At 39.7% G+C, this 23,469-nt stretch overlaps 1 protein-coding gene across 1 annotated transcript; it reads left to right on the top strand.

Annotated features, from left to right (window-relative positions):
* Positions 1–5,485: 5,485 nt before the first annotated feature.
* Positions 5,486–17,994, top strand: LOC141763305 (pancreatic secretory granule membrane major glycoprotein GP2-like). Its single transcript, XM_074627875.1, has 19 exons — positions 5,486–5,564; positions 6,839–6,886; positions 7,818–7,912; positions 8,402–8,611; positions 8,787–8,864; positions 10,293–10,398; positions 10,556–10,688; positions 11,857–12,061; positions 12,811–12,955; positions 13,088–13,184; positions 13,286–13,348; positions 13,542–13,744; positions 14,018–14,146; positions 14,588–14,775; positions 15,111–15,262; positions 15,372–15,617; positions 15,709–15,871; positions 16,352–16,480; positions 16,756–17,994. Exons 2-18 carry the CDS (start codon positions 6,853–6,855, stop codon positions 16,445–16,447), a joined length of 2,343 nt encoding a protein of 780 aa, XP_074483976.1. The 5' UTR covers positions 5,486–5,564; positions 6,839–6,852; the 3' UTR covers positions 16,448–16,480; positions 16,756–17,994.
* Positions 17,995–23,469: the final 5,475 nt, after the last annotated feature.

The following is a 23,469-nucleotide window of genomic DNA, read 5'->3' as shown; positions in this document are numbered from 1 at the left end:
CATAGACCAACATCTATTAAAATCCTATGACATCACAGATAATGAATATCCTATGAAACAACTTACCAATGATGTTTTCATCCAGCGGCTGTCAGTTTGAATTCAATCCACCAAAAATACATGGAATCTATTGTAGTACTCAAATGTAATCCTGAACTATATACAGTAATGTGAGCTGATCTTATAGTATCATCCGCCTCTCCTTCATCCTCGTGAACCTCTCAGCCACAAGACTCTTCCTCTGCTCTTGCTCCTTACGCTTTAGTGTGCCTGACTTGTCAACGGCGGCCCAAACTCTGCTTACACATGTGTAGTTTGTTGTCGTGTGTGGGTTGATTGTGTAGCTTATGTGGCTATGTGGCTGTATGGGCTTCCAACATCACTAAATGTCAAACTGTATTCATTTGCCTTCTATCCTTGGTTGCCCTACCAGCTAGTTTAGTCTTCCTTACCTTTTTAGACTTTATCTGACTGAGGTTTGAGCAAATTGTTGGTAAAATCCATAGTGCTGTTCATGTTTCTGATAAGGCCTACCATTAGGTCACTGTTTAATGATAAATCCATGGTGCTGTTCATGTTTCTGATAAGGCCTACCATTAGGTCACTGTTTAATGATAAATCCATGGTGCTGTTCATGTTTCTGATAAGGCCTACCATTAGGTCACTGTTTAATGATAAATCCATGGTGCTGTTCATGGTTCTGATAAGGCCTACCATTAGGTCACTGTTTAATGATAAATCCATGGTGCTGTCCATGGTTCTGATAAGGCCTACCAGTAGGTCACTGTTTAATGGTGCTGTTCATGTTGCTGAAGTAGCCCACCTCATTGTATGCTGTATAAGGTTCCACTACAGGTCCTCCCCCCTTTATCAATGAGCCATCGGCTCCACGCCTCTCTGGGAGCTCAGATTTGTAGGTAAGTTCTTTGTTTTTTATTTTTATATATTGTATTTCATGCCTGTCCTATAACAAAAACATACAGCATGCACAAGTTTTAAAGGTCATTTAGAAATAGTCACAAATTAAAGAATAGAGTGTCTATTTGCACCCAGCCAGCAGCTGTTTGGCTATTTACACCTGGCTACGTTGAATATACAGTATACAGTACATATACACATACAGTATTTAGTGTATCCGGGTTGGATGCAAAGAGCATTGTTGGCTTTGGACACCTGGGTGCTTGTCTCTGCCATGCTATATACAACCGGGTATAAATAGCCACATTGTCTCTTCTCCCCCAGGCGCAAAAAGTAATGTTGGCTACTGACACCTGGCTGCTGAATGCATCTGCCATTACAGAATGTTCTGGAAAAAACTGTCTTCTTTGCGTGTGAGGGTTGGAATCTTTGGCATGAAAACTGCACAGATTGTTTAAGCACACCTGAGACCCCCTCAGGATAAAAAGCCAAGCTGACTATGAAGGAATGCAGTCCGGGAGGATATGTGATGCTCATGATGAACATGTGAACGTAAAAGAAATATTTAAGACATCGAGCAAGACAGTGATGAAAGAGGGGAGGGATCACACAGGGGAACATGCTCACCTGAAATAAAAGAAACCATGTGATGCATTTCTATAAACTCACCCAGTAACATTTGATTAGTTTGTTAGTTTCTCTCTTTGTTTTAACTTTGTCACCAGTAGCTGCAGGTTTAACTTCATCAATGTAATGGGAGACCAAATATAAACATCATTACTGATGTCAATATCTCTCTCTCTTTGTTCATGTGTGTGTATGTGCGTCATTTAATTTGATAGAACGTGACCTCTGACTTTGAATAACACTGCAGGTACATGCGTGTTGTCTCTTTGACTTGTGTAGTGTGTAAGCTAGCTAGACGTATTCTGTCTGTGTTGGCTAAAAACAACCAAACAGACATGGCGGTCTACAACATAAGCAGCAACAAACAACGCTATTTTTGAAAAAGTCCATAGACCAACATCTATTAAAATCCTATGACATCACAGATAATGAATATCCTATGAAACAACTTACCAATGATGTTTTCATCCAGCGGCTGTCAGTTTGAATTCAATCCACCAAAAATACATGGAATCTATTGTAGTACTCAAATGTAATCCTGAACTATATACAGTAATGTGAGCTGATCTTATAGTATCATCCGCCTCTCCTTCATCCTCGTGAACCTCTCAGCCACAAGACTCTTCCTCTGCTCTTGCTCCTTACGCTTTAGTGTGCCTGACTTGTCAACGGCGGCCCAAACTCTGCTTACACATGTGTAGTTTGTTGTCGTGTGTGGGTTGATTGTGTAGCTTATGTGGCTATGTGGCTGTATGGGCTTCCAACATCACTAAATGTCAAACTGTATTCATTTGCCTTCTATCCTTCGTTGCCCTACCAGCTAGTTTAGTCTTCCTTACCTTTTTAGACTTTATCTGACTGAGGTTTGAGCAAATTGTTGGTAAAATCCATAGTGCTGTTCATGGTTCTGATAAGGCCTACCAGCAGGTCACTGTTTAATGATAAATCCATGGTGCTGTTCATGGTTCTGATAAGGCCTACCAGCAGGTCACTGTTTAATGATAAATCCATGGTGCTGTTCATGGTTCTGATAAGGCCTACCAGCAGGTCGCTGTTTAATGATAAATCCATGGTGCTGTTCATGGTTCTGATAAGGCCTACCAGCAGGTCACTGTTTAATGATAAATCCATGGTGCTGTTCATGGTTCTGATAAGGCCTACCAGCAGGTCGCTGTTTAATGATAAATCCATGGTGCTGTTCATGTTTCTGATAAGGCCTACCAGCAGGTCACTGTTTAATGATAAATCCATGGTGCTGTTCATGGTTCTGATAAGGCCTACCAGCAGGTCGCTGTTTAATGATAAATCCATGGTGCTGTTCATGGTTCTGATAAGGCCTACCATTAGGTCACTGTTTAATGATAAATCCATGGTGCTGTTCATGGTTCTGATAAGGCCTACCATTAGGTCACTGTTTGATGATAAATCCATGGTGCTGTTCATGGTTCTGATAAGGCCTACCAGCAGGTCACTGTTTAATGATAAATCCATGGTGCTGTTCATGGTTCTGATAAGGCCTACCAGCAGGTCACTGTTTAATGATAAATCCATGGTGCTGTTCATGGTTCTGATAAGGCCTACCATTAGGTCACTGTTTGATGATAAATCCATGGTGCTGTCCATGGTTCTGATAAGGCCTACCAGCAGGTCGCTGTTTAATGGTGCTGTTCATGTTGCTGAAGTAGCCCACCTCATTGTATGCTGTATAAGGTTCCACTACAGGTCCTCCCCCCTTTATCAATGAGCCATCGGCTCCACGCCTCTCTGGGAGCTCAGATTTGTAGGTAAGTTCTTTGTTTTTTATTTTTATATATTGTATGTCATGCCTGTCCTATAACAAAAACATACAGCATGCACACGTTTTAAAGGTCATTTAGAAATAGTCACAAATTAAAGAAAAGAGTGTCTATTTGCACCCAGCCAGCAGCAACAACTGTCTTCTTTGCGTGTGAGGGTTGGTATCTTTGGCATGAAAATTGCACAGATTGTTTAAGCACACCTGAAACCCCCTCAGGATAAAAAGCCAAGCTGACTATGAAGGAATGCAGTCCGGGAGGATTTGTGATGCTCATGATGAACATGTGAACGTAAAAGAAATATTTAAGACAGCGAGCAAGACAGTGATGAAAGAGGGGAGGGATCACACAGGGGAACATGCTCACCTGAAATAAAAGAAACCATGTGATGCATTTCTATAAACTCACCCAGTAACATTTGATTAGTTTGTTAGTTTCTCTCTTTGTTTTAACTTTGTCACCAGTAGCTGCAGGTTTGACTTCATCAGTGTGATGGGAGACCAAATAACATATTGATATGCTTTTAGGAATGAGTTATTAGAAATACGATAGATATGCAATAATCAACACTGAAAGTTCTTAAATATCAGGAATGAGAGAGGGATATTTAAGATTTTAAAACATTGATTTCTTTAAATACAGATCTGCAGTTTGGACTTTTCAAAAGGTCATTAGGACTGAATACTGAGGAACCTGCCGAGGCACCTCAATGTTTCTTGAGGCCCCAGGGCTACGGACGTTTCACAGGCCCTTCTCTCCGTTCACAGAGGCGGAGGCAGAGTGGGGAATCTCAAGCGGGCGGCCTGGGGGCAGGGCGAAGACAGAGTGGGGAATGTGAGGTGGACGACCTGGGGGCAGATGCGGAGGCAGAGTGGGGAATCTCAGGTGGACACCATGGATGCGTGCTCGGGCTGCAGTGGGCAGAGCTAGCAAGCAGGCGCATGTCTGGAGAGTGAACCGGAATAACGTTTAACATTTCTTTACTAATAAAAGTGCTAAAAAACACTTTCATATAACGTTTGTCGTCCTTAAATACAAGTTGCAAATCCTTAGTATCGATACAATCGATTTTTGCATTTCAAATCGATTTTATATCGATATACGTCTCCCGTGAAGGACAACTTGCCGAGTACCTATCAATGTAGTTGGATCGTAGGAATATGAAACGATACATCGATGTAGTAGATGAATCGTTACACCCCTAATATATATGTGCAAAGGTGCGTGTATCTGGCATTGGATTCTATCTTTTATTATTTTTATGTCCGCCTTGTAAAACACTTTGTAATGAGCACTCGTTTTGATAAGTGCTATATAAATAACCATAATAATAACCATAACCATAATAATAATAATCAGCATCATAATAATGATGCTGATTATTATTATTATCAACCACACAAGATATGTTTGTCAACAGATGAAACCTTCATTGCACAACATGAGACTAGCTACAGTTTAGTGTTAAATATTACAATTACAGAGAAAGTTCTGACTTTCTGGAACACATGGTGTTCTTTGTCAAAACTAAGAGCCAATCAGCTCTTTGATCAGGTGACAGCCAGCCGTTTCCCATCATGCTCTGGGTCTTGCAGTCGGTGGAGAGCAACTGCGGTGCCTGGCTCTAAAAACTGCGGCCACCTCCATTTGGTGAGGTTATCGTTGCCCACGTCTGAATGATTTCAGAGCAAGTCGGACACAAATCTAACCGGCATGCATTGCACGGCAATCGCTGGTGATCGATTCTGCGCAGGCTTGGCTCATCTCCAAGGAGCCAATTATCTCTGCCTAAATGTAAACAATTCATAACCCTCTGTGTCAGTATTAAGAAAATGTGTTTGTACTGAAACACGTTTACCATAAAAAAATATCAACATCCTTCAGAGATTTGGTAGAAAAATGTTTAGGTTGGTCACATAGGAACGTATTTTCCTCAGGGCGTCTCACAGGTTGTGAAATGTTCGTACTTTATGAGCTGCTGCATTCTTCTGTGGTTAATTACTAAGAAAAGCAAGTTACTCAACAGACTGCTAAAGGCCACAAAAAGCCGGTTTGGGGAGTTTTTGAGAATGTAAGGGGCGTGATGGGAAGTACCTGCATAAAAAGAGACAGAGAGAGGCACACAGCAGACACATCTGCCCGAGAGCAGCAACGTCCCAGAGTGGTTCACCACCTCCATCTGCAGAGCTTCATCTCCCTGCTGCTCCACCCGACCTCCAGACGGTAAGACAAGCTGCACACTCTTCCTCTCTCTGCCTGGCTTCAGGTAGACAACGCTTATACACCAACAGGATGACCGCTGGTCTTTAAAATCATTCTGCTTCTATCAAGATGCATCATGGTAACTCAGTGTATCGACGAGAATATTAATTTTCAGTCTGCAGTGACTTCAGGAAAACAAAGAAAAATACTGCACTGCTTATTAAAATGATTTAGAAATATTAATTTTATCATTTTGAGATTCTTTTGGTTACTCTCAAAGTATTTCTGATCTATTAATTCCTTATTCTGCACCAGCTGTTGTTGAGTCTTTTAGCTTGAACACTATGGAATAAAGCCCCCCTCTGTTCCACATTTAAAAAGCTTATTATTACACTGCTTTCATGTTGTTCCTGTTTATTTTGTTTCAGTTCTTTTCATTTGATGAGTTATTCTTGTTATATTTTATGGTGAAACTGAAGTTCCTCATAACATCAACCACTTTTCAGTTTCTTCATTACCTTTAAGTGTGACACACTCAGATGCAAACTGTACGGAAGCCCTGAAAGGCGAGGGAGAATTTTCTAAGTCTGATCTAAATTATTTTCTCTCCTGTGTTTGTGACTTAAGAACAGGTGGATTATGTTATGTGTTTGTGATTTAAGAACAGGTGGATTATGTTTTGCCAGGATAATCTTTTTAAGTTCCTTTTTTTGTCTGTGAAACAGGTAAAACAAATCTCTTGTTTCACAGACGACAAAAAAGGAACTTAGAAAGATTATCTTGGCAAAAAAAAATCCACCTGTTCTTAAGTCATAAACACAGGAGAGAAAATAATTTAGATCAGACTTGGATCATCAGAAAAAACAATTCTCGCTTGCCTTTCAGGGCTTCCGTAAACATGTGTTCATTGGATGATAAAAGAAAAACTGAATTATTATTTATTTCCAAATACGTCAAATTAAACACCACTAGTACTACTGCTATTGATAACAACATGCTTTGCATTTTCTCCACTCACAATCTATATTCATCACCTTCACTCACTGCGACTGCATGGGCCTCATCTAAAAGAGTTCACATGGAGCCTTTTGCAGTCGCAGTAATTTGGTGAACAAGCTACAACTTAAGGTAATCAGTCAGGGTCCATTTAATGGATTTTAGATACAGTAAGAAACCTTTTAATAACCCCATGCAGCATGCAAGAAAGGTTTGATGAGCACTATCCCTTATACTGTATGAATGGATTAAATGAAGTGTGTTGCAGTCTCTTACTATGTGACCTGTATCTCTCCCAGCTCGGGGCTCCATCATGAAGCCGGCTGCACTGCTCCTCCTGCTGGCAGGTAAGCAGCCATTGAAACGTTTTCAGTTGTTTGGGACGCAGATAGGAGCTGGTCTGGTTATTAGGAAATATTAAAGATAATTATTAATATCAATAAACTTCATATTAATAAATTATCAATATATATTAATAATAAGGCACCAATTTGCATTGGTACATAAGCTCAAAAAGACATTAAAAAGACTATCAAAAGTAATTAATAATTATCAAAACAATTATTATTACTATTATCATTATTATATAATTACCCCAATATTTACCTCAAAATTGATAAAAAATGACTTTATTATAAACATTATTTAATAATTATATGCTAAAATAGTATCTAATGGTTAGAATAGGGCCCTGAGGCTGAGAAGCAGCTACTCTTCATCGGAGGTGGAAAACTAAAACTAATAGAAGACACTTCATCACAGGAACAAATCTCACCATTGTGGGACACAAATGTAACCTGGAAGCTAATGTCATGATTCAGGGAGTTTTTTTAGAAATTTCAAAGAAGTTATTTTCTAATTATTATCTATTTATCAGCAGACATGGAAATAAAGTATATCAATTCACTTTGTATTCTTTTCCTGGAAATGTATTAAATAAGCTACTGGGAAATAGTGGAGTACAATTATTAAATAATGTTTATTGTAATTTTTGATAACTTTTGAGGTCAATATTGGGATAATTTGGCTGTTATTCCAAATAAATTTCAAATAGGTTACTTGCTAATTATCACCAAATTACCATGACATTTGTGGACCTGTAAAATGAAGTGTTTCTAAATGTTTATTTTATTCATTCATTTAATCTTTTACACCCAGAATTCATGACGATGATGAATGTTATTTTAAATCAGAGGTGTGAATTGGGAATAAACAGTGTAAAGTTGGTCGTGATGGATTGATGTATGATGTTTGTTTTGCTTCACATTCACGCTGTAGTTGCTGCCAGCCAGGTCGACCTCAATCTGTCTGAAACGACCGACATCAGCTCGTGTCCCATCAGCTTTTATGGACGCAGTTACACATTCCTGGATGTGAGTAAAATGAAACCATGTTTGTGTTTTTATCTAACAGACAGACTGTTTGACTGTCTGGGAAAAAAATTATAAAAAATGTAAAATGGAGCCGTCCCTCTGTTATTAAACTCTACACAACTAACTGAGCAAACTAAAACCCTGAGATCAATATCAAAGTTCATAGTTCTTTCCAGAAAATATCCAAGAGATGATTATGAAATTATAGAGAAATAACAGAGCCATAAAATAGAGCATTACCAAATTATTATAAGCCTCAAAGAGTAAAACTATCGGTACGAGAAAAAAGGTACGAGAAAGATGTTTAGATATCGTTATTGACTTGAACAGGTTTTATTTTGATTAATTAAAAAACACTTAGAGTTAAACACGGAGAAATAAATGTAACTAACTAAATGTTAAATGAGATGAAACTATGCTGCTGTTGAGTCAAAGTCTTGAAAAGATTAATATTGTTACTTCATCATTGGTGTCTCTCTGGTTTCACAGGTGACCATCAATTCATCTATTTCAATGTGTTTTAAAAATAACCAATCTGACACCGCACAAGACTGTCTGAAGTTGGAAGATGGAGGAGGTATGAAAGACGTTAGTGTGGCGCCAGTTAGTGGGCCAACCGACGTCAAAGTACCCCCACACATCGATTCCATTTCAACCTGCAGAATTTATATAGGATACCAATTGGGTTCCTCCTTTCCGGTGAGTAATCATCAGTTCCATGTTTTTACACTGATTGACCTTTCAGCCTTTTGTACAACATGAACATTTGAAAGACATTGTGTGGCAAAGGGAACTTTACATCAAAGTTAATTTCTAAAATATGTTGGAAACCATTCCTTAATGTTTTCTGTCTCTCTTCTGTTTATGCTTTCAGCTGGAAGTATTCTTCTACAACCTTGGGACACAAACAGCCGTGTCTGTACGATCGTATACCGCTTATACACCTGATGTTGTAAGTATAGATATATCTTTGGCCCCAGAGATGACCCTGAGTCTGTTACCATGGCGACGTATGTCCTCAAACCAATCTGCTTTATGACAAGTGAACTTGATCCTGACCTCAGGCTGTGATTTCAGAAGTTAACCACTGCAAAGTTCATAGCATCTGGTCCCTGAGAGTAGAGCCAGTTGTTCCTCAGTGTTTGACCTTTACAGTTGAGTCTGTGAGCCAGAAGGTCGTTTAACAGGAAGCCTCAAAGACTCAACAACCATCTTGATTTAAAGAATTCCGTCTGCAGCGGGACAAAGACATATTTGGTTTGATTTCCTCATCGAAACAAAGACGGATGTCACAATTTACACATCTCTGTGCTCTATTTGTACAAACCTAAAAATGTTATGATCCATTTTATTGAAATATATTGATGCTTCTGTGTAAATGTGTTAATATTTATATTTAACACTTTTGGCTACATGGCAACCTGTGGAATGGGTTTCAAAGTCTTTTCTGTTGTGCAGTGGATTCTGGAAACATTTTTCATATGACCTTCTGGGTTTTTCAAACGTTGCTGGGTAATATTTGGAAAATGATCTGTGACTTGAATCTAATTGTAATATATGAGATCTACTAAGTGGGACATCATCAGAGATGACTAGCACATAGAAACAGTCACTCATTGATAATATACAATGCAGTGATATACCAATAATGCAGTGACACATGTCTGTAGTATTTGCTCTGTACTTCCACACACTGATTTAAATGAACAGTGACTACGACATCAAAGTGCTTCAGCTTTTATTTTTAGGGTATTTACTGTACATCAACATTAGATGAACAGTGTAGGAATTATGCTTCTTTTTATACACAGCCCCACAATTTCAGGGAACCAACATGTATTTTGAATAAAAGCAGCACTAATGTGTATATTTTTCTATATGAACAATAACTACGAGTAAAAGGAGAGCGGTCCCTGGTAGTGTAAACCCACAGAGAGTTATCACTAACTCTGGCAGCTGTCCTCAGCAAACAAGCTGTGATAACCTCCCTGTGCACGACCTGCCCAGCACCAAACCGCATGAAGAAAGTGTAACATTAAGCAGCTAACAAGGAGCTGGTGGAGACCAACCAGAGCTAAAGGGAGAGTGAATATTGGGCTCACATGACCAGGGGGGCTGTTTGTTTGGGGGCTCTTTTTGCCCTCAAGTGGCCAAAGATGTTGATTAGAAATAATTATCTTTAATAATTCTGGAGGGGCAACTTTGCCTCCTCACTCAGATTCATCCTGCCAGTCTGGTCATCTGAAGCTTAGGCCACCACTGCTCTCACCGTCCCACTGTCCTAAAACTGGAGGAAAATATGTAAAAAGGGGGATTCAAGTCTAAACTGTTCACTCAGTATTACAGTATTAACCTTGATGTTTGTCTAATCCTTTTCTAGAACCTGATTGCAACGGTCGATAACTCATCTGTGGGTTCATGGTCGTTTACTAATGATGAGACTTTCAACAAGGTTTTCTTTGATGTAAGCAGATGCAGAGTCTCAGGTAGGCAAATCTGGTGGTTCCCAAAGAAGGGACTGAGACTCTTCAGGGATTCTCTGAACAAAAATTTGATATTTTGTATTTGCTGTTACTTCATTCTCTTAAATTCTGTTGAAGTTTAATATTAAACTAATTTCATAACCCTCCTATCACCCCCCAGATGTCCTTTTCTTAGCCGGTTCAGATATTGCGACGAGCCCAGAAACCTGCTCCGAAGTCAGCTGTGATGCGTATGCAGCCGTCAGAACTGTCAGTACATGTGGACCCACGGAGGTTTGCCAGGGCAACAACACGTAAATATGTTTGCTTTATATTTGGAACAAAGTTTGAATAAAGGTTTGACTGACTGATTTAAATGAAGTGCACCATGTGGACTGAAAGCGACTTGTATTCAGACAAACGCCACAAAACAAAGACTTGATGAGAAAGTTCTGATATTATTCGGATTAGAGCTGCAACTAACGATTACTTTCATTATTGATGAATCTATTTCTATTTCTAATAATCAACCAATTAGTTTTGTTTTGATCAGCTGATTAATGATTCAGTCTATAAAACTTAAAGGGTTGCTCCACAGATTTAGCACTGCACTTCAATAACATTCAACATCAGAGTCACGATGGACAGAACCAGATCTTTTACACCGTTAATAATAATAATAATAATAATAATAATAATGATAATAATAATAATGATAATAACTGCAAGCAGTAAACCCTTGGACTGAGGTTGCAGCTTTTTCTTTCCAATAGGTGTCTCAAAATGTGTGTGAAGTTGTAGTTTTTCTCTAATCTGAGGTCACTGAGTGATTGTTCAGATTATTTGTATGGATATGTATGTATGGTTAGGTTTGTTATAGTCCCATTTGCCTTTGTAACAATAGCACATCCTACTTCTGGTTTGCATTTATTATGACATATTTCTTTAAAGTTAAGAGATACAGATAGTCCCTTTCACTTATTGTCCACACTTTAGACATACTGAAGTCATCAGAGAGGTGCTCCAGCAGTATTGTAGTATTGCTCCTCCTTAAAGTAGGAGACTTGAACAGGACAGATAAAGAAATGGTCAAGATGGAAGCGGCAGAGGCCGAGAGATCCTGACGGACCCGAGTAGAGTCCAGCTTAAAAACACAGGATCCTACATTTCCCATAATGCAACCCAAAAGCCTAACTCAAGATATTTCTTATTCTAGACTCATTTATTATCTTAGAGTGATAAGAGAGTTTATTATTATTATTACAGATGATACAAGTGTTTTCACAGGCTGAGTTACCAGTAAACTGACCTTTATGAGTCAGATTGGTGGAGTATCCCTTTAAATTTCAAGTTGGGGATAATTTTTCTCAAATATGTATTAACTGGAAACGACGTCTTCAACATCTTTCTGTCTTCGTGGTTTTTAGATTTTGCTTTCAGAAATAAAGACACTAAATATCTGTCCCTTTCCATCTCCATCAGGTGCATTAGACCCCATGACGTGTGCACTGTGACTGGCTCCACTGTCATTGATTTCCACGGCAGAGTCCAGTCTGTCGAGGATCGGTGTGAATACAATCTGATGATGTCTAATCCAAGTTTCTCCCTCACGGCGGGTTTCCGGGAGCGACGCCGTAAAGATGTGTCATTTTTGGACCACTTGACAATCTCGCTGCCAGGGCCACTTGTAAGAATGTATCTGGAACAAGGTGGAAGAGTTTGGGTAAGCTGCCACAATCCATCTAAGAGCAAGTAACAGTGTATTTATGAGCTTGTTTGATCAGTCACTGATGACCATTACTTTGTGTGGATGTATTTAAAGTTAAGACACTCTCTGAGATGTAATGGGGTAGAAGAATAAAGCAGCATCAAATATAAATACTCTGTATTTTTGTAGAATTAACTCAGTATTTGTGTACAATTGTTACTTTCCTCCAATGAAATGTTGCCATACAAAGTTATCAGTGTATTATCTCAGTATCTATTTGTTGAGGATATTTACTGATATGAAGTATAAAGTGTGTATCAAGTAGAGAAGTGTCCAGAAGTACAAGGTTTGAGGTTCTCTATCCGACCTCTGATGGACACATTTCTGCATGTATGACTACTGAACGTTGGTGCAACAGGAGCACTTATTTATTTTTACCAACTGTCTCATTTGTTGACGTCTCCTGTCACTTCTGTCATCTGTCACTTTTCCAGTCTGGTTTCATCACTCTCCCAGCAAATACATTAGAATCTGTTATTATAACTTTGAGTGAAGAGAGGAGACTTTCTGAGTTCAAATGTGCTGGTGAGCAAAAGATATCAACCATTATTGAAACTGACTAAAGCCTATTTAAGTGGGAACAAGTGCCCATGCAAAGCACATGTATGTGTGTATTTGTGATGTTTAAGCCAGTGTTTCCTTCACTTTGCCTATCTGCTGTGATGTAGGTTGATGACCGATATCTGACGCTCAACGCCACGGCTCAGCTGTTTTACGGTGTGGAGCTCTCCAAGGACCACACTGGAGTTACTGCCAAGCTGCCTTCCTCCAACATGGCAGTCTTTTTTGATGGCAACACCGCACATGTGTCCGGTACAGAAAACTAAATCCTATCTGGACTAAATATTTCATATTTACATAAATTAGTGTTTGAATTTCAGAATGACAGCTGTGCTTATTAGCTTGAAAGTTCATTGATTTCTCTTTGATTGTGACATCAACCAGGACCTGCTGAACCTCTAGAGGGCTTGTGTGGCAACCCCATTAATCCCAGCATCACCACCACCCTGCCTAGAGAGAAGAGCCCTTACAGTGCTGTTGGGTACGACTTATTCTTAACGTAATGTACTGACTGATATTACCTGCTTATTAATGGTGTAGAGGTTTCAAGAGTAATGATCTGGGCTGTTTGTCGCCCCCTAGCTGTGAGATTCAGCACAACGACACCGTCGACAGTACGATCGACTGCAACCGCTCAACTGAACAGTAAGAACTGACCCATCAAAACTCTACACACTCCTTTCATCCTTCAAACAGGAACGAGTCTTCTTCATCATATTTCTATGGTGCCACGACACGGTCATATGAGCAGGGATGATTCTGGAAGCTCAACACACATAATACTGTTCACAAAACTGGTAATTGACTCTCACTCTTCCTCTCTGCATGGCTGGAACAGCTGTAATCTCACGAGGAAGGCACCCTTCGCTGCTTGTCACGACATCATTGACCCAGAGCCGTACATAACCGCCTGCACCAACACTTTGTGCAATTACCCGTCGGTGGACGGTCTCAACTGCCAGTTTTTGGAGGCTTACGCCAAGGCCTGCAACCTGAAAAGAGTCGGCATACCGGAGGACTGGAGGTCAACGGCCGGCTGCCGTAAGATCCTCATTCACTTTCACTTGTTATGTTTCATATGATGAGATGGGGCGAGAGACATTTATTTATTTAATCTATTATTATCTAGTTGTTTTATTAGTAGTATTTTTATTCAGTGTCATGACGTCTGCTCTAAAGAGAGCTGATATATAAATATATTCATCACAAAACTTGTTTACATGAACAATAACCCTTTTTAACATGTTATTGTCATGTCATTCATCGTTCATTTGGAAGTGAAGCTCATGAGCGTGTGTGTGTGTGTGTGTATAGCTGCTGACCCTAAGGCCTGTCAGGACCAGTACTGCAGCTATCATGAGTTCTGCGGAGAGAAGCCCGGTGGAACTCGCTGCTTCTGTCGGGCCCTGTTTGCCTCCAAGTACAAACCAAGAAGTGCTTTAGGTAGAGTGCAACAACTGTGTGATGAAGGTTGTGATGTTTCTTTAGAGGGAGAGTTGGTTCAGACCATCAGGATGATTCCCTCCTGACCACAGCTGCTGAATATGCTTTTATTTATTTCCATTTTTAGAGCAAATCCCCAACCGGTAGATTATTTTATCCTTTTATAACAATATTTACTGTTCTTATCGTTAGCTGTCTTCCAAAGTAAATATTCTGAAACAAACTTGTATTTAAGTAAACCGACCGAGAACAGAAGAGCATGTAACTCAAGAAGCACCTGCTGATACACCTACAAGATGCAAGATGATATTAGTTATGCAAACATCTGGCAGAGGCACAGCTGTTTGGATTTTGTGGTTTGGTGCAGAGCCTTATTGCCTTATTGAATAGCTCAGCTGCAGATGAATCCATATTGAAGTGGTGATATTTTTGGGTGTTCAGGTGAGCCGACAGTCTGCATGCAGAGCTCTGCCACTGTTACTCTGGCTGGATGTCTGATGGAGGACAAAGGCATCGACTACTCCACCTTACACCTCAAAGACCCCAACTGCAAAGGTCACATGGACGACCAGACCCACATGGTGACTTTCAGCTACAACAGCAGCAACATCTGCGGGACGGAGGTTATGGTGGGTACCCTGCTCTAGTTTTTTGCTCTCAACAAGCACAAAATAACATGCTGTCTTTGCTCATCACTTCCCTGTAGACTCAAAAGAACAAGTCTCAGCCAGGCATGCCATACTGTATATTGTTATTTTCAGGACACGTTAGGCTTCCTTCTTTTGGCATGTGAGTGACTCCACAGAGAGTGAAGAGGACCATTTTAAACAGATTTTTTTGCCACACATCCAGCACTATGTAGCATAAGAGCTGAACAAGTTTTATCCACCAATCCTGCTCTCTGTGAATGATGTAAGAGGAGAGCACATGCTGCAAACACGTCTGTGTTCCTGTCTCAATCTAGACGAACAACAGCCAAATCCTCTTCAAGAACGCCATCGTGATGAGGAACAGATCCATGGACATCATCACCCGCAACGACCAAATAGAGATCGACTTCTCCTGCTTCTATACAAAGCCAGACATCAGGAGTGTGTCCTTCACGATCAAAGACAGGTGTGTGGAGGCCGGCTGAGCTTCACCTGGTTGACAATGTGCAGCAGCTTGGTGGAGTTAAAGTTCAAGACAGCTGAAGTGTGTGTGTGCGTCTGTGTGTCCTCTCCAGCTCGGTGGTGCAGCAGATTGTATCTGGAGTTTGGAATTACACTCTGATGATGAACGCCTACACCGACTCCGGCCGCATGCAGCTTGTGGTGCCGAGCACCGAGATCCAGCTGAACCAGAAGCTCTGGCTGGAGCTGAAGACGGAGGGGCTGGACGGCAACATGGTCGCCATAGTGACCGACTCCTGCTGGGTAACCAGCCAGCCGTCACCTGATAGTAGTCTGCGATACGACCTCGTCATTAAAGGGTGAGAAAAACTCTGAGACTTTGTCAGCGGCTGTAAGAATCAACTGATGATGTAAGTGATGTCATCATGTCTGTTTCCTGTTTCTGAGCAGATGCCCGAACCCTGCTGACCAGACGGTGACCATGGAGAGAAACGGACAGGGAACGTCCAACGTCTTCTCTTTCAACGTGTTCCAGTTCTCTGGGGAAACTAGTGAACTCTATCTGCACTGCCAGATTGAGCTGTGCCCCACACAGGGCCAATCCTGTGCTCCGGTAAGCAGTGCTGCAGCAAATACTGCTTTACTTCAATAACAGTAGTAATACAACAATGTGAAACTTAAAGTAGCAAAAGAAAAGTACTCATTACAGTATGCTATATGGTTCCTTTCATGGTGTTATATATATTAAAGGATTATTATTACTGATGCTTTAATATGTGAGCAGCATAGTTGTAGTTGGCCAAGGTGGAGCTGAGTACTTTATAAAGTGTTGCACAGTTTAACCTGCAAAAAACATTTCTGTCCTAAAAAGCTTGTTTTACAGTGAATTAAGAGTATTTCACCCAGCCTTTAAATTCAATCAACTTGTTTAAAAAGATGACTCAGAAATAAGTTTCTGTATCTTCGAATAAGAAAGAATTATGCCTGTAAAAATTGTATACTATATAATTAATTTCTACAACTAAATATTCACAAAGTGCTGACCTTCGTAAAGCAGGCTGTCTGAAGTCTAACCATCCTCTCTGTGTTGCAGTCCTGCGGCGGAGCTAGACGCAGGAAGCGCAGCTCTACCAGGTCTGACTATGCAGGTGGAAACCCAGCCCTCATCACTATGGCCTGGAGCAAATAGGTGAAGACAGCTCCCCTTTTGATCGATTACATGGTACGTATTAATTTAATTACTTTTAATGAATGAATTACTTGTTGAACTCAGCAGTGATTTGGTCATACGGAGGATTTATCTGTTCTTGGAGCTAAAAATGTAAAGTTTGTTCTGTGGGTGGCGCTAGAGGAAAGGTCATGGGGTCATTGAAACCAAAAGGGTTCATCCTCTCAGTAGCAGGAATGTGATCAGGAGAGTTAATGGCAATCTGACTCTTAGATATTAGATTATTTAATCTAAAGTATAAATGACTCATCACAGTTTTGTCTTCTCAGGTGATTCCTGACTTAAGCTTCGTCCCGACAAGGAGCCTGAAATCTCGCTGCTTTTGAAAGAATGTTTGACGTTATCGTTGCTGTGAAACAATGCTGGCAGATATCATCTTCATTTGAGCCCCCTGAGATGATGGCATATATTATTTCTGCAGAACCTGTGGGGTGCTGATTCAGTCCACTGATTCATATATAGAAATCTTTGGTGAAATAATAGAAGTGAAGTGTGCAATGAAGAATCAAAGAAGGGTTTAGGGTTTTATTTACTGAATGCATTACTCCTGGGGCTGTGAGGTCTTTTAAAAAATATATCATTTCTTCTTTAACATAAGGTTAGCTGACTACTTTAAATACAAACAGACTTGGAGTGCCTTGTTAGCTAAATGGTTATAGCACATACCGTATAACCACCAAGGTTAGTTTGACTTTTTGATTTGATTTTAGTTTAGTTTCAGTTTTTTACTTTTACAGTAGTTTTAGTTTGTGTTAGTTAGGGCCAGCTATAATGTCTCTACATATACATAGTAAATACATGGTTGGAGAACTGTGTAGGAATGGCCATAATGTTTAATGTTCGTCACACTACTTTAGTGAAGCAATTCTGGCATGAAACCATCTCCTGGAAGGTCAGTTTTTGTGGTTCAATGTCACAAGATTTTATGGAAATTCACATTGTCTCCTTTTTCTGGGAATGATATATTATAGCTAAAAAAAAATGAATGAATTTATGTTCATTTTTATTTCATTTTTATATTTTTTTTCCCCCAGGCAATATTGTTTCAGTTTAGCTTTAGTTTCCTATAATAGCTCTGATAACCACCATGTCCTGGGTTCGATTCTGGTCTTGGGACCTTTGTTGCATATCAGACTGGTCTGTCATATTTCTACACTGTCATCTGTCAAATAAAGGCAAAAGAAATCATTAAAATAAAATGTACACAGCCTAAATGCTACCTAGTGAATGCAGAAACAGAATTTCTGTATTTTAGTGACATGAAGTTAAAGACGTTTATCAGGCTCAGCTGAAAGAAGCTTTGCAGCAAGAAGGTTTTGAGATCCAGCAGAAGGAAAATACTGATGTGAATGTGAAACATTAAAATGGTGATTATCAGATTGAAGTTACTACAAATGAAGATTGTCAGTTGAAATTGTGGCTGTAATTACACTGAGGCATGCTGTTGTACCATTATTATGTTAATATTAATATTAGCAACAAAAAAAACACGAATAAAGGGAGTGGGAGAAAACTAACTTGAGTTTCAGTCATTTATTCTTTCATTCATTTTGTTTTCTTGAACCTTGTCCTCAAAAACATCTTGATGTGTAATCTGAAGTGACTAGGCCCCTAAAATGTAACACATTAAAGAAAATACACAGATGGCCCGCCCATCTTCCAAAGCAACTGATCTTCCCATTATATTGTCCAATATCACCATCAATAAATAGATTTAATTTTGAGCAGCCAATAACAGCTAGCTGATTATAACTGTGTAGATGGTAAACCAGTCAGCCATTTCGTGCATAATACAAACAATCAGGCAAAGTTACCACTTTAGTTCTTGAAAGTTCTCTGTCTTGATCCCGTCTGTTATGTAAAATCACAGACAGTTAACCACTGACGTTGACTGATCTTTGGCCTACTTGGCTCCTAGTTTGGGTTCATTTTCCAAATGATCATGACAACAGCCTTTCCTTTCTATTAAACACATGTTGGTGTTAAAGAGCACTTACATTAAGTTCAGCAAACTACTCTGTAGAAGAAAGAATTCAAAGAAAAACAGAAAGAAATGAAAGAATGAAAGGAAAAGCAATTATTAAAAATTAATAAAATAAAGAAATAAATGTACCTTCCTACCCTGTTAAAAGAAATAAATAAGAAATAATTCAAAGAAAGAAAGAGAGCTACCTACCTACCCCTGAAAGAAAGAAAGAAAGAAAGAACGAATTTAGGCAGAGAGTGAAACAGATGAGAATGAAAAGTTTCATCATCCAGGTGGGCAGGTAGAGGGAGCTGTTGTGTTGGGACTGTAGAAGCTGCTTCAAAGGGCTGAAGAGGGTATAACTGCACTGTAACACTGCTCAGGACGGTTCAAGTCTATCAGTTTAAATACAAATAAAAGAAGAAGAAGAAGAAGAAGAAGAAGAAGAAGGCAGGCCACGTTGGAGCTCAATCACACCGAGAAAGGACAACGTTTGCTTTTGTTGTTTGGGAGGTTTGTTGACAGCGTTTGTGCAGAGAGGACATCAGTTTCAAGTAAGTTAAAGGTCTTGAAAATCAATAAAAAATCTATCAGGTAACGTTCAATTTAGGTTCTGCAGCGTTAAAGAGAACATAATTAGCCTAATAAGCTTAATCACATTGTATATTGTATAACTTCATTTAATAATATTAAATGGGCTAGTTAAAATAAGTTGTCTAACTCTTCAGGCAGGTTACAAAAAATGTTTTTACTTAACAAATAATTATATGAATCTGTAAAAGCCAAGTGAATCATCAAAATATAAAACCCATTATAGTGGCATTTAGATGAGATTAATAGATTATTGATAGATTAATAATTCATGTTTGCTCTATAAAATGTCAGTTAATGTCATATTGCACTAAGAAAACAATAAAATATTCATATTTGAGAAGCTGAAACAAAGAAATGTTTGGCATCAATAATTTTCAACTTTACATTTCTAACTTTGTAATAATTTGTTTCTGTGCAGCTTAACAGGACATTAATATGGCAGTCCAGCCTCCTGCTGTATCACTACTGTTTCTGTGGGGACTCTTATATTAGTAAATTGTAATATAATTATTGATGTTTTGGCTACATTAATGCTGAATCTTTCACAGTGAACTGATGTTGATGGAGCCCACTGAACCTGAGGCATCATGGACGCTGTGGCCTACAGAGATGACCTGAGAGTTTCAGCAGGAAGGATGAAGTGGTGGAGGGAGGTGGACATGTGGAGAGGCACTGAGCAGCAGAGGAAAGAGGAGGAGGAGGAGGAGGAAGAGGAGCTGGTGGAGGTGCTGCTCCGAGGCAGAGCACCCTGGGGCTTCACCCTGAGGGGAGGCACCGAGCACAGAGAGCCTCTGGTCATCACAAAGGTAAGAAATGGTTTTATATTAGTACCAAAACTCAGGTATTGTTCTGGCTCAAGCATGGGAAAATGTCAAACAATACCCAGCCCCGTGTTTGTACAGTGATATAAAGCACAATTTCTTCATGTTTCAACACAGTCAAACCTGCCCAAAACCCAAAGATGTTCAGTTTACTATAATTTATGACAAAGAAAAGCTTCAAACCTTCATACGATACGATACTATACAACTTTATTGCCAGTTTGCATCCATAGGCAGCTCAGTTTGAGAAAAAGTACACATACAATAGACATACTGTTACCATAGACAGACAGACAAGTAAGACCCATCAGACAAAACAAACAAAACACATCACAATTATTCATACATAACCCATTACAAAATTACCATCTGTCCTCTGGACTTACATGTCTTTTAGCAGCACATTCATTATTATTTAGCAACAAATTATAGATTATAGATTTATCATATTATAGAAGCTGGAACCAGAGAATATTTGGATGATAACAAAATAGTTGCTGATGGATATTCTGTTGATCAGCTTCTCAATTAAAGCAGCAGTGGGTAGAATTGGAGCAAATATGATTAAAATAGGTTATTTTTATAAAACGGTCACTATATCCTGACAGTAGTGCATGAGACAGGTAATCTGGAAAAAAAACCAATCATGTGTCTCGGTGTCCTCCGGTGTCCTCCGGTGTCCTCCGGTGCTCCTAATGTATGTATGTAAGATAAACCCTGATAAAAGCTGCAGTTTATCTTGGGAACGGGACAGTATTTAGGCAGTGTTTAGGCTTTTTTCTACCTGCTGAGCTCCTGAGGATTTTATAAGGGCTATAATGTAAATTCAGTATGTAATGCGACATAGAGAGTATACCGGGCACCTTTTCCACCTGCTGTTAGTGCTGGTGTGAACTGCAGCTTACATGGAGCAGTGCACCGCCAACTACCTCAGGTTACAGGCGGTGCAGGATTTAATTTTTAATCAGAGCACTCGGGTTGCAGCCGGCCACCACATGAGGATGAAATATACCCTAAGTGAAACATCCACCTTAAAAGATGACTGAGAAAAGAAATAGAAATTGTCGTTGTACCTCACCTTTCTGGGAACATGTTATCACTGGTGGTTTGTTTTCTTGTGTTATTGGCTGCTTTTAATTCCATCACCTGACACAGCATAGTCCATCTTTGGCTATTATTGGCTAAAGAGATTTGTAAAGCAATCATACTAATAATGACAGTCAATAGCAGGCTGAGGCTGTAACTCTCGTTACACAGCAGAGAGCAAAACTGCTGGATGGATGAAGGACGTCTTTACAACCAGTGAAGTGATGGCCGTGTTGGTACCTAAACAAGTTTATGGCCACCGTACAGAGAACAAACCACCATGTTGTTGCCCTCAATGCTAATGTTAACAACAGTTAGCAGGTTGACATCAGTGTTAACTTGTTTAGCAAGTGATCACTTGTGTGTGAAAATCTACTTGGCAATAAATCTGATTCTGATTCTAGTAAGCATGTTACCACAAGCATGTACTATATTACTACTAACGTGCATGACCGTGCGGTACACTTAAGGGTCCCGGTTTGGGGGTTTGAAAATATGATCAACCTAAGCTGAAGGCATTTTGACTGTATGTGTGGTGATTTGGTTATGACGTCTGTGTGTGTGTGTGTGTGTGTGTGTGTGTGTGTGTGTGTGTGTGTGTGTGTGTGCATGTGTGTGTGTGTGTGTGTGTGTGTGTGTGTGTGTGTGTGTGTGTGTTCAGGTGGAGGAGGGCAGCGTGGCAGCGTCAGTCAGTCTCCAGGCCGGTGATGAAATGGTGAGCGTGAACGCCGTTCCTCTTCGCGGCTCCCGTCAGGAGGCCATCTGTCTGGTGAAGAGCTCTCATAAGACCCTGACCCTGGTGGTCCGAAGGTACCGTAACAGCATATATCCAAGCTTGTTTACACACTACCAGCATCTAAAATTCTGATCTAAATCTGAAACTATCTGATCAAATAACAAATAAACAAGATTATAAGTCTGACCAGACATTTGATGCAACCTTCCAGTAATTTATTAACTGTGTTCTACCGACACATTTCCGTCTTGAGGTTTGATACACGGTCCTATTCATGGTTGGTTTTGTGTCAGTAAAAGTAACTGTTTTGGATTAACAAGCACCCGGTCATAAGGAGGTCAGAGGTCAAAGCCACAGTTCCCTGACATTAGATGAACTTAACAACACATTTTGGTGTCCTGCATCTTATATGACAGAGAGGACGTCAACAGACACAAAAGCTGTAACCTAGAAATCCTAAAATCCCATCATGTTTCTTCACCAGCCAGTAAGTTCTCTTATTAAGGGGGGTCAGCTGAGGCAGAACCAGCCTGACAGCCTTACACATGTGCTTCTCGCTGCTTTCTTGCTCCAGAGGGTGAAACAAAAGCGGGTATTGTGGAGGCAGTCGTGCTGCAGCCAACACTGTTATTTCAGAGTGCAGATAATGACTCCTAAATGAGACAGAAAGGAGTTCCCTCTCAGCTGGTATGACGATTTATTTTCTCCAGTTTCACCAGTTTGGATTTATCAGTAAAAAGTTGTTAATCGTTTGAGTTATTTGTGAAGCTAAAGTGCCAAAATTTCTCTGGTTCTAGCTTCTCTAAAGTGAGGATTTGCGTCTTTTCTCTGTTTTATATCTCTGTAAACTACTTTGTCGGACAAAATAAGGCATTTAAAGATGCCACCTTATACCTTGTGTCAGGCATTCGTCACTATTTTCTGGCATTTTACAGGATTAATCGATTCATTATAAAAAAGAATGTACAGATCAATCAATAATGATAAGAATCAGTAGTTGCAGCCAAAATGAAAACTCAGAGAACAACTACAGCATATTGCAGTGAGCAACATTAAGTGAACAAGCGGATGTGGAGCAGTTATGTTTTATGATTAATATTTTGTGGATGGGCTGCTCCAGACCCTCGAAAGACAACCAGATTACCTTTGTTCCTCCACACTTTTTAATTGTTATACATAGTTTCTGATCTATTGTATTATTGTCTGTATTTATTTTAACCTTTTTGGAATGTTTTCCTTTTTTTCATAATCGATTTTAGATAATTTATTTCATCTTGTGGTCACTTTTGGTGCCATCAATCACTAAATAACTCAAACTAAAACAAGCTGCTCCACCTCTACTGCTTGTTGTCTTAATGACAGTCGGTTTAAAAGCAGCTGTGTTGTGTGTTTGAACGGTTGTCTGGCAATGAGATTGTGGGAATTTCTTTGTCATGGATCGATAACTAATAATCTGTGATAGTTTCTAATCGTATAGTTCATCTGATAATCCACTGGTCTGTGGTCACAGTGAAAACATTATGCAGTGTTCGGAAGTGCTGTTTGGTTTGAAAAATATTAGAGCACATTGATGGTCATGAGGTTCATTTTGCAACATAAACATACAGTATATTTAAAAATGCACCTGCTCAGGGTACTAGTATCAACATTTGCAGCAGCATGTCAGCCTCTGTTTAAAACATTTAGCACCAGATAGTTTAGCATCCAGATAATGATCCCCGATGGATTGAGCTCCACCTTGTGGAGTCCATAGTTTGGTGTAGTCCATACACAATGGTGT

This window comes from Sebastes fasciatus, chromosome 24 (assembly GCF_043250625.1).
Source record: "Sebastes fasciatus isolate fSebFas1 chromosome 24, fSebFas1.pri, whole genome shotgun sequence".
In the NCBI taxonomy this organism is placed as follows: domain Eukaryota; kingdom Metazoa; phylum Chordata; class Actinopteri; order Perciformes; family Sebastidae; genus Sebastes; species Sebastes fasciatus.
The sequence above is the reverse complement of the archived record's forward strand: the minus strand, read 5'-3'. Positions and strand labels throughout refer to the sequence as shown.

Coding starts and splice junctions, on each gene's coding strand:
- LOC141763305 (XM_074627875.1), top strand. CDS start 6,853: ATGAAGCCGGCTGCACTGCTCCTCCTGCTGGCAG. Junction 6,887..7,817: donor ACTGCTCCTCCTGCTGGCAG/GTAAGCAGCCAT, acceptor TTCACGCTGTAG/TTGCTGCCAGCCAGGTCGAC. Junction 8,865..10,292: donor CCGCTTATACACCTGATGTT/GTAAGTATAGAT, acceptor ATCCTTTTCTAG/AACCTGATTGCAACGGTCGA.